At 44.2% G+C, this 12023-nt stretch overlaps 2 protein-coding genes across 3 annotated transcripts in view; one reads left to right on the forward strand and one right to left on the reverse strand.

The window, feature by feature from the left end:
* The window catches only part of SGTB (small glutamine rich tetratricopeptide repeat co-chaperone beta), a 44979-nt gene extending 40137 nt beyond the window's left edge, over nt 1-4842 (reverse strand). Inside the window, exons 1-2 of the mRNA XM_041766799.1 lie at nt 4708-4842; nt 3440-3563 (exon numbers count right to left, since the gene is read on the reverse strand). Coding sequence (XP_041622733.1) covers nt 3440-3539 — 100 coding nt within the window. The 5' untranslated portion in view covers nt 3540-3563; nt 4708-4842. The remainder of the gene's footprint in view (nt 1-3439; nt 3564-4707) is intronic.
* A 527-nt stretch (nt 4843-5369) lies between these two features.
* The window catches only part of NLN (neurolysin), a 95414-nt gene continuing 88760 nt past the window's right edge, over nt 5370-12023 (forward strand). The window contains exon 1 of one of the 2 annotated variants that reach the window (XM_041766796.1): nt 5370-5562. In XM_041766796.1, coding sequence (XP_041622730.1) covers nt 5522-5562 — 41 coding nt within the window. In that variant the 5' untranslated portion in view covers nt 5370-5521. Of the gene's footprint in view, nt 5563-6239; nt 6261-12023 lie in introns of those variants that run through there. The other variant, XM_041766797.1, reaches the window with a different exon arrangement.

Here is a 12023-nt window from a genome sequence, read left to right on the forward strand (position 1 = left end):
GCAGGGAGTAATACAGCAAGAGTAATAAGCGGTTGTTTTTTTTTTTTTTTAAGAAGGGAAATATAATGAAAAATCTATCCTGGGAAATATAATGAAACATCTATCCTGATAAAAATAATCCAGTACAGAGTGAAAACTTGCTGATGTAAGAGAAGAAGGGTAGAGTAACTAGAATGACATCCCAGAATAGGCGAGACAGGATGGAATGAGATCCAGTGTGCCAGCAGAGAGGTTTCATTTAGAAAAGTAGATGGATAGTTCATCTACAGTATCTTAGTCTATTTGTGCCATTCTAACAAAACATCATAGTCGAGGTGACTTCTAAAGAAAAGAAATTTATTTCTCATAGTTCTCGAGGCTGGAAAGTTCAATATTAAGGCACCAGCAAATTTAGTGTCTAGTGATAACCTGCTTTCTGGTTCAGAGATGGTGCCTCTTCGCTGCGTCCTTACATGGTAGAAGGAGCAAAGGAACTCTCTGGGGTCTCTCATAAGAGCACTAATCCCAATCATGAAGGCCCCACCTCCTAATATTACACTGGACATTAGGTTTCAACATATGAATTTTGAGAAAACATAAATATTTAGTCCATGCCATATGGTAACAGGCAGGCAGGCAGAGTGTTGGTGGGGGGTGTAGATGTTGGTGTGTGGATAGATGGGGCAGGGGAAGTCTGTGGAAGTTATTTTCTTATTACTTTAATTTTCTTGGTAGAGTAGGAAGCACGGTCATCAATTAAAAGTGAGTACAGGAGAAGAGGTTTGAGGGTTTGAGGAGACACCAGAAAGTGCTAAAGTAGTGGCCTAGGAAAGCAAAAGTATGAATGAACTTGGAAGAGATAGTGTGATTGCCAGGCAGCGTTAAAGGTCCACCTGAGGCTCATGGTCATGAATTCAAAGTGGGATCATTCAACAAAGTTTTATGTTTTGCTCCGTTTATATGTAGTCACATGGATATGAGCACAGAGTTGGTAGAAAGCTGAATTTACATGAGGCTGGGTTTTGTAAGAAAGGGAGAGATATACAGGGGTATATCTCTAATACATATAATATAATAATATATAATATTATATATGATATATATAATATATAATATAATAATAATATATAATATAATAATGAATCATGGAATCTAAGAAAGGTAAGAAGAGGGGTGTAAAAGGTATGGGATCAACAGACTGGGGGTATTCATAGGGTCAAAGAATAGTTGGGGTAGGGATTCTAGAGGGAGTGACCTGGAAAGACAGGCAGTACTGGTCAGGAAGTGAAATGTCTACAATAGACATTATGGAGAGAATGCAATTTTAGTAAGGATAAGGTCCAGGGAAGAGTTTCTCACCCTTGGCACTACTGACATTTTGGATTTTGTTCTTGGGGGCCGTCCTGTGTATTATAGTATGTTTAGCAGAATCCATGGCCTCTACCCACTAGGTGCCAGTAATACCAGCCCCTTAGTAGTGACAATAAAAAAAAAAAAATATCTCCAGACATTGCAAAATCACCCTACGTTGAGAACCACTAGTCTAGGGTATGACCATGCAGCTGAGTGGTTGAGATCACTGGAGGACAGAAGGTCAAGGAACAGAGTGCTGAAAAAAATGAAAGAAACATCTATGAGGTCATTGAAACTGCCAAGAATAAGATAGAGTAGTACTCGAGAGAGTGACAGGGAGCAGAAGCCACATGAAACAGATGTCAGTAGATGACAACAATCAGGAGTGGGTGACATAATATGATGCAAAAGCTCAAAGCTGATAAGACTGTAAGACCTTACTGCTATGGGAAGGCTGGTACTAGAACTTAGGCTCCTTTTCCAGGGCTTTTTTAAATGTCTAGAAGGTGGGCAGACTTCCCCCACATGATTTCATACTCAATTAAATTAGACTCACAGAGTCAAAAATAGGGGTCGGTCAAAAACAATTGGCACCATTTCTGACTTCCATATATAACAAACAGCTGAAGGCACATATTTTTGGCTGAAGACCATCCTAAAAATAGGACATAACATCTTGATTTTTTAAAAAACTCAATTTTCTTTCTGGCCTTTAGAAGTATTATATTGCGTTTGATTGGAGAAGAAACATCTTTTATTAAATGACTGCATTTATCTGTCTGCTACTGAGCAACCATAACCAATATTTTCTTTAGATTTATCTTCACGTTGTCTAACCACCAAGGAGGACAAAAAGAACCTTAATATGAAATGAACCGATTGCAATGTTCTCCAACTGTGTGTCACCTGCTCCTCTCACTGCCACCTGGAAAGACAGCGTCTCACCAGATTGCAAGCAGATTTAGAGCAAATGCCCAGTTTTCATCCCTACCTCTTAAAAGCATATTCACAATGGAAGTGCTTATTGAAATTAATAGATGTATCCCCTTCATAGGAGAAACAGCCTCTAGATGGCAAAATCAAATTGTATTATAATTCATTAAATTCTCCTAAGTGTACTATCTCATTGCAATAATTAAGTCTTCAGGGCACAAAGAAGCTACGCTCATTGAACCTCCCCAAGCCCATCTACAGCATTGTATCCTGTTATGCTTATACTGGATTTAAATATTATAATGCATAAACGTGAAGCAGAAAAGATGGTGTTCAAAGAAACACGTGATGCTGTCATCCAAGTCCAGATCAATTTAACAGATTACTAAATCTAATATTTAAAGCTCACGCAGAACACCAGTGAAATCCTCCTATTTTCAAATCCCGGAATAGAAAGTTGTCATAGCTTAATTGTGATGTAATTATTACACTTTACATAGTGCTTTTATGATGACTAAGGTATTTTCATATATTGATTCTAAACGGGATGCTTTTCTATTAGGAAGAGACAAGACGTTCAGAGTAAAAGCCGGGATTTCAATCTCAGCTTTGCCACATTATGTCGTTGTTGTTACGTTACTTAATCTATCTGGTTTCATTCATTATCTGTTAAATGAGGATAATACTAACTTAACAGTTACTGTTAACTGTTAAGAAAAAAAAATCCCTATGATTTTGTATGATCAGCATAGTTCTGACACCTTACAGTTGTTCAATAAATGAATGATTGTCCTCTTATTCTGTCGTTAATGAAAACAAGCCTTGGAAAATGGAAACACAATCTTTCTTCTTGAATTGTCAATAAAATATTTTGATTTTGTTATAATAGATCATAAAGTGGGCAGCCTGGGTGGCTCAGGGGTTTAGCCCCTGCTGCCTTCAGCCCAGGACGTGATCCTGGAGACCCAGGATCGAGTCCCACGTCGGGCTCCCTGCATGGAGCCTGCTTCTCCCTCTGCCTGTGTCTCTACCTCTCTCTCTGTGTCTCTCATGAATAAATAAATATAATCTTTAATAAATAAAAAAATATAATAGATCATAAAGTCAGGCTTACAGCTATTGTAGTCTTGGTTTATTATTATAACACAAATGGACATAAAGAGCAGGTGCCTACCTTCCAAACTTTCTTGTTCATCTGAAGTATAAGCATCCATCTGACTTTGTTCCCGCAAGAAACGAATAACTGCATAAACTAAGTGCTTGATAGATGACATTTTAAAAGCTTAAACACTTTTTCCCTGATAAAAGAAAGGAAAACACTGCTTCAAGAATCAGCCAGGAAAGGTTATAAATAACAAGGTCATAAATCACATCAGGAGTAAGAAAAGAAAAAAGAAAAACCCTGTATTACCTTCTTCTTCTTTTTAAAGAGTCAGGAGGACAAAAATACATAACGAAATACATATTCTCACCTACACCCCAGCAGTGTTAGATTATGTCAGAACTTGCCAAAGTAAAATTTTTCTCAAAACATGTAGAACACAAGCTTAGGCTCTCACTGTCCCTGCTACCCTAACAGTCTGCATAGTACAAATAGAGATCAGGACGGGGGGGGGGGGGGGGGGGGGAGGGGTCGTCTAGCTACAGATGCAGAAATCCCCCAAAGGCCTCAGGACTCAGTGGAGGGAGATTTTCATACTGCTGACTCAGAAGCTGATCGACAACGAGCATCTTCCTCTGTTTCATGAGATTCTTCTTTTTTGTTTTTAAATGTAGGTATAAATTTACCCTGCACCAACTTTTGCAGGCTTAGACTGTCACGGGAGGAGGAAACGTATTTAATAATGAGAAGGTGTTCAACCACCGAGTGTCATTCTTAATAAAAAAAAACGGCATTTCTGTTGGATGGAGACCTGAGGTCGTGGCCTGGGTCGGAGGATGCTACACGCCGAGCGGCGCTCTCCGCGGCAGCCGAGCTCCCCGGGACGAGCTGCAAGCTCCGGGGCAGGTTCATTCACTCGGATACTACCGCCTCCGAGCTGTGGCGCAGGGCCAGGCGGCACCGGCGGCTCATTTGCACTCAATCGCATCATCCATCTGCTCTCCGGGCTCCCTAAGCCACAGCCAGGGTGTGGTACCCGCCGCCAGCGTGTTTATTATTTCTGCGCTTATTTCCAAGGCGAGCGCAGTCTCCAGGCCACCGGGCTACAAGCACTAAAAATAAGGCCCCAGCACAGAAGGTGAAAACCGCACGGCGGGGGCCGGGGGGCGGGGGACGAGCCCCCTCCCGCAGGCCTCTCCCCGGCCTCCTCCCCGGGCACAGCGAGCTCCGGCTCCCTCCCTCCAGGCCCCTGGCCCGCGGCGGCCCAGGCGGGTGCGGCGGGGCGGTGCAGGCCCCGGGGGGGGGGGGGGGGACGCCCAGCCCAGCCCGCAGCCCCTTACCAGGCGAGGACGCGAGACGGTGGCAGCGGGCCCCGGGGGGCGTCCGGAGGCCGGTTCGCGCGCCCCCTGGTCCTCCGGCTTCAGCTCGGCTCCCGAGCGCAGCACGGCCCGCGGCCGCCCAAACTTCCCCGGCTCCGAGGCCGCCGCCGCCGCCTCCGCCAACCCCTCGGCCCCTCGCCGGGCTGCGCGCTCCGCCCGCGGCCCCCGGCTCTCGCCGGAACCGGCCCCCGGGCGGTGCCAGGCGCACGGGGCGGGGCCAGGGTGGGCGGGGCCTGTGCCGGAGGGGCGGGGCCTGAATGGGGGCGGGGTCGGAGGGGCGGGGCACGGGGCTCGGGGCGGGGCCGACGAGGGCGCCGGCGTGGGGCTGCCGCATGTGAGAGGGCGCGTACCCGACCGCCGCCGCCGCCTGCCTCGCGGGGCCGCCGCCTCTCGGCTCCCCGGCGCCCCGCCTCCCCGGCCCGCACCGGAGGACGACGCGCCCCCGCCGCCGCCGCCGCCCCTCACGCCCCCGGCGGCGCGCTCCGCTCGGGGCCCCGGGCTCTCGCGGGAACTGGCCCCGGGGCGGTGCCAGGCGCGCGGGGCGGGGCCTGAGTGGGCGGGGCGCTATGACGAAGTGGGCGGGGCGCTATGACGAAGTGGGCGGGGCGGGGCGCGGGGCGGGGCCGAAGTGGGCGCCGGCGTGGGCCTGCCGCACGTGGGAGGGCGCGGACCCTGCCGCCGCCGCCGCCTGCCTCCCTGGGCCGCCTCCCGGCTGCCCGGCGCCCCGCCTCCCGCCTCCCCGCCGCCGCCGCCGCCGCCGCCTCTCGGCCGTCCCATGATCGCCCGGTGCCTTCCGGCTGTGCGAGGCCTCCACAGGTACCTCCCGCGCGCGGGCTCGCGCAGACCGCGGGGCCGGGCGTGGTGCTCGGCCTCCCCGGGGCGCGCCGGTCGCACGTCCCCGCGGACCCTCCGTCCCCGCGGCCCGCGCCCTACCCTGAGCGACACCTGGCGCGGGCCCTCGGGGCCACCTTGCCCCCTCCGCTCCCTCGGGAGGGCATCCGTTCCCCTTTGTTTGGGGCTGCGGCTGCACACAGGCCGGCCCAGAATGAACGCGGAAGGAGGGTGCGGAGGAGAAAGTCATTTGGCTCCCCCCCCCCGCGCCCCGCCCCGCCCCGCCGCGCCCGCCGCGACCCGCCGCGACCCGCCGCGACCCGCCGCGACCCGCCGCGACCCGCCGCGACCCGCAGACCTCCCCTTGAGCGTGCGCGCCGCTGTGGGCTCGGGAACCGCGCCTCCAGTTCGCCCCTCGCGCATCACTAGCCCACAGCTCGTTGACCGCGGTCTGCGTGCCGCCGCTCTGCTTTCGCTGCTCATCTCCGTCCGTGCTTCCTAATTTCCTTTTTATTTACCTCTTCCCCCATACAAACATTCGGCCTCTCGCCGGGGCAAATTGACTTGGCCCAAAATGGAGGAAATTATCGGTTGGACGCGGTTTGGGGCAGCCTCAGCTGCTGTTTTGGGTTGCTTCCTAGCTCCCAAGCCGCACCTCTCTGCAAAAGACCAGTAGCAAGATGGTGAGAGAATTAAATTCTTTGCACGGATGCACTAGATGGAGTGGTTTTCAGGAAACAATGCCTCTCCCACCCCCCATCCCCAATCCAGCCTTAAACTGTAAATCCTAACGTAGATCCAATAGAAGAAAGGAAATGTGTATTTCTTGCTAGATACTTACAAAACTACTTTGGAAAAGGCCCAGCATTTAAGCTTTTTGAGTTTTCTATTGTGTAAGGCCACTCATCTGTGTGGAGCTTTGCGTTGTTCGGTCCTTAGGTTATGGTGCATCCAAAAGATAGTAGTAATCATAAAGAATTAATGTGATGATTTTTATCATATTTCACATTGTCCTTTTAGTCTGCAGGCTGCAAGTGATACGGCTTCCAGTTGCAGCTAAAGGTCCAAATGAAGATACTCCCATAACGCAGGTGTGAGAAGAGAATAAATTCTGTATAAGACAGTGGTTCTCAAACTTTTTAGTCTCAGGACCCCTTTACCTTGCAGAAATTACCGGGGACCTAAAAGCTGTTTATGTCGGTTATAACTATCCATATTTATCAGATTAGAAATGAAAACTAAGGGATGTTTAAAGTATTTATCAGGGGTTTTTTTAAGTGATAAATTCATTACCTGCACAAATAACATTTTTTCATGAAAAATAACCTTTCCAAAACGCCTCCAAAAAAATCAGTAAGAAAGTGACCTTGTAGTTTGGGTTTTTCTTTTTCCTTAATTTTTTTATGGTTGTAAAATATACAAAATATAACACTTGGCCATTTCAAGTGCACAATTTTTTTTTAAGATTTTATTTATTCATGAAAGGCACAGAGAGAGAGAGAGAGAGAGAGGGGCAGAGACACAGGCAGAGGGAGAAGCAGGCTCCATGCAGGGAGCCCGATGCGGGACTCAATCCCGGGACTCCAGGATCACGCCCTGGGCCAAAGGCAGGTGCAAAACCACTGAGCCACCCAGGGATCCCCTCAAGTGCACAATTTTTAAGTGCACAATTCAGTGACATTAAGAATATTCACATTGTTGCACAACTATTACCATTATCCATCTCTAGATCTTTTTCATCATCCCAAAGTGAAACACTCTAGTCATTAAACAGTAACTAAGTTCTTTGCAATTCATGGCAACCACTACTCCTTCTATTTTTATGATATTGACTACTTTAGGTACCTCCTACAAGGGGAATCATATAGTATTCTTTTGTGACTGGCTTATTTGAGTTAGCATGTTTTGTTTTGTTTTTTTATTTTTATTTTTATGATAGTTACAGAGAGAGAGAGAGAGAGAGAGAGAGGCAGAGACACAGGCAGAGGGAGAAGCAGGCTCCATGCACCGGGAGCCTGACGTGGGATTCGATCCCGGGTCTCCCGGATCGCGCCCTGGGCCAAAGGCAGGCGCCAAACCGCTGCGCCACCCAGGGATCCCGAGTTAGCATGTTTTTAAGGTTCATCCACATTATAACTTAGGTCAGAATATCCTTTTTATGGCTGAATAATATTCCACTGTATCAAAATACCACATATTTATTCACCTGTCCATGGTCATTTGGCTTGTTTCCATCTTTTGGCTATTTTGAATAATCCTGCTGTGATCATGGGATGTGCACATATATATTTGAGTCTCTCCTTTCAGTTCTTTAGCATGTATACTTAGAATTAGTGGGCCCCTATGGTAATTTTGTATTTAATTTTTTTGAAGAACCGCTATGTTTCCCACAGCACCTGTACCATTTTATATTCCTATCAGTAGTGAACAGGAGTTCCATCTTCTTCACCAACATTTGATTTCTGTTTTTGTTTTTTATAACAACCATCATAGGAGTGGCCTTGTTTTACATTTGTGTAAAACAGATGTGTGACTTAATAGAAAATAGCTGGATTCTTACATCTCCTTCTGCGTTTTATATGTTACACTGTTTTGCTTTAAGAAGAGGAAGAAAACCCCACCTCTCACTCATGTACTCACTCAAATAGGAGTACTTAACAGCTTAAAAATAATCATGGATATGCTTGGATATCATATCAAAGTTTCACAGGTAATAGTTTTTTTTAAGGGTAGTTGCAATGCCGGATATGAAATTATCAATGTACTTTTCTTATTCTGTTACATTAAAATCCATGTGTCTAGCTTAGATTTTTTTTTTCTAGCTTAGATTTTATTTTTTTATTTTTTTATTTTTTTTTTCTAGCTTAGATTTTAAATGGATATTTTACCCATGCATGATTTTCTAATGTCAAACATTGGTTACTTGGAAAATAGCAGTACACTGTGTTATACAGATCTTCCTAATGTTGACATGTTACATTATTCAGTATCAAATCATATTCATTAATATGATCATCCATCCTATCATAAATGTCATGAAGTATTAGGAAGCTGGCAAGCTCGTGGTGGCAGGTACAATTTTTCAAAATTCATTTTTCATTTGAAAGCTGAAGTTTTATCCTTGATAACAAATAGTATCAGTTCCTTGAAATGACAGGCTCACTTTATTTCATTTCTGGGAGAATTTGTGCTGAATACTTTAGTCTGATCAACCATAGTTTGTTACTCATCTTTTCAAGTACAAATAGTGTTCCATGAGAAAAGCACCAATTTCAGCTCACAATTTAATCACACAAGTGCTTTTGGGTTGGGCAGCCAAATCTTCTGGACAGCCTTGTGCTCAAGTATAAAAGTATAAAGCAGAAGTGCTTTTATGCGTACTTTGCCCCACATATCCATTCAGTGATTGAGATTTAATAAAATTAATTATTTTACTATTTCATGAAGGGGAAATTGACATTTTTAGCATGAGTGAGTGGCGAAGAATATGACGACTGCTAAGACCGTTGAGTGCCTTGACATGTTGTAAGGAGACAACAATTTCATCTACCATCGCTTCTTACCATCAGTACAAATGTCGACCAAGTGAAAAAAGTAAACATCATAGTATTATCAGGAAGTACATTTAACCTCATAGATGACTTGAAATGGTCTGAAGGACCCCTCTGCATATTCTCACCCCTAAGATTACAGAACACATTTGAGAACCACTGATAGTGTTCCTCATATTCTTTGTTTATACGTGGAAGAAAATAAATATATAAAAAGCTTTGCAATTATCTTGTTAGAAGCTGGTAATCAATTATATCAACTATTTTGTTACTTAACAGCATAATATTACAGTTAATATATACAGCAGTAGTCACTAATTTATGGCACTTGTGAGTGACTTAATCACAGAATCTTTGTTTCAAATTGTGTCCTCCAAAAAACAGTCAATACTAGACAACATGGGGGCACCTGGGTGGCTCAGTGGTTGAGTGTCTTCCGCTCCAGTCATAATCCTGGGGTCCTGGGATTAAGTCCTACATTGGGCTCCCTGCTCCATGGGGAGCCTGCCTCTCCCTTTGCCTTCCTCTCACCATCTCTCATGAATAAATAAATAAAATCTTTAAAAAAAATACTAGACAACATGAAAGGTCCTTTGTGTTTTCTTGATGTATCTTTTCCTGTTTCTTCCTACACTTGGCAGTTCATTTTAGTGTTTTAAAAGTAACTAGGTTTTTATCTGCTGACTTATGATTTCTTTTGTGTTTTTCTGTTGGCAGAGCTCCTATATCTCCTTTCCAAAGCCAGTTTGACAGCCAGGATCATTGATGAGATTCCAATTTCTTTGGAATGAGGGAGCAGAGAATCTGAAGACAGGGTTAGTTGCTCAGATAATCTTGTGACCTTAAGTAAATCACTCAATATCTTGGTTCCCTCTCAAGTTCCTTATTTTGTAAAATGAAAAGGACTGGACCAAAGGATACTTAAGATTTCTTTCAACTTTTGTTGCCATAGCAATTAAACCAGGAGAACTTCCCCTCCTATCTCAGCCAGATTGCACAGCGTGTGAGCCAAGCAAAATCTGATGTACGCTATAGAGTAAGGGATGGATGGCATTTTCAAAAAAATAAATGAGAAAGATGACTCAACAGTATTTATTCCAAATTATAGCTATAATGGCCCCAGTTTCTTCATTCAATTAAAAAAGAACCACGGTTTAAAAAATTGACACCAATGTATATTCATTGTAGGAAACTTAGAAAATATTCGTAAGCAAAAGACACAATCCACCCATCCAGAAAAAAAACAATTGTTAACAGCACCCAAAAATCTTTTCTGCATATCGATACTTCTTTTCTTTTTACAAATATGGGGTTATACCATATTTTTATAAGTTTTATAAACTGTAAACATTCTTCCATTATATAAACAGTTACAATGTAGTCTATTTGGAAATGTATGATACTTATCCCTACTTTGGACATAAAAATCATTTCCATTTCCTGCTATGAATAATACTGCTTAGATAAACATTCTTGCTCTTAAGTCTTTTGCCAAATCCTTAATTGTTTCATTAGTATAAACTCTTAGCAATGGAATTTGTACATCAAGGGGCATGCACATCTTCCAGGCCTTTAGTACTTGTTATCCTATTTTTCTCCAAAAACTTGCACCCAAATTACATTTTTTTTTTAAGATTTTATTTATTCATTCCTGAGAGATGCGGAGAGAGAGAGAGGGACAGAGACACAGGCAGAGGGAGAAGCAGGCTCCATGCAGGGAGCCCGATGTGGGACTAGATCCCAGGTCTCCAGGATCACGCCTTGGGCGGAAGGCGGCGCTAAACCGCTGAGCCACCCGGGCTGCCCCAAATTATACTCTTATCAATGGAGTATGTAAATGCTAGTTTCCTACACCATTAGCAACACCAAACATTTTAAAATTTTTTATTCGTATCAATTTGTTAAATGGAGACTTTGCTTATTATAATTTGCATTTTTTGTTGAGAGTTTATTTGGTGAGTTTAATTTTTTTTTAGGACTTTATTTGTTTATTTGACCAAGAACACAGGTGAGGGTAGGAGGATGGGGAAGCAGCAGAGATTGCTGCAGAGGGAGAGGGAGAAGCAGGCTCCTCTTTTAGCAGGAAGCCCCATGCAGGGCTCAGTCCCAGCACCCTGGGATCATGACCTGAGCTGAAGGCAGACACTTAACCAACTGAGCCACCCAAGCACACTGTGAGTTTAATCCTTTAATGAAAATTCAGGACTTGTGATCTGAAAACCAAAAAAGTTGTTTTCGCATGTGACAATTTTTTCATATGGGAAGTCTTAGAAAGTCAGACAAATTAGATTATAGTTCTTGATAAGTTTAATAATATTTATGTACTTTAACAGCAGTTGAATAAATTGAGATTGTCCCCCCAAATCTGATAGAAACCCCAGAATTTTAGGACAATATTGCTAGGGGAAAAAAAATACCACTGAAGGAAAGGTTTTAAATTAAATATCAAAGGCTGAGCTGAGATTATTTGTAAAAATACATTTAAAATAAATAAATGAATAAATGAGAAAATAAAAACATTTTTAAACGTTGTAAAGGAGGATTTTTGTTGTTCTTTTACTCCTGGTTTTGGTACCAGGAGTAAAAAACATCCTGGTACTTACTTGAGTTTAAATATTATCGCCTATTTGGTTAAGGCAAAGCCGAGGACTTCTGGGTTTGAGAAATACCTAGATTAAAGTATGAAGAACCAAGGGAATTGGTGGTATTTGGGTTCATATATATATGCCAAGTTCTGCATTAGAAAGGGGGATAGTATCGTACTCTAGACTAGACTAGACCCGGCTCTGGTAATCTGAAGCTGGCCCTGCCACCTACCAGCACAGTGATCTCAAGCAGAATTACTTAGGTTCTCTGTGCCCGTTTCTTCATCAGTAAATTGAAATTAATTGGTCG

The sequence above is a fragment of the Vulpes lagopus genome, chromosome 8, assembly GCF_018345385.1.
Source record: "Vulpes lagopus strain Blue_001 chromosome 8, ASM1834538v1, whole genome shotgun sequence".
NCBI lineage: Eukaryota > Metazoa > Chordata > Mammalia > Carnivora > Canidae > Vulpes > Vulpes lagopus.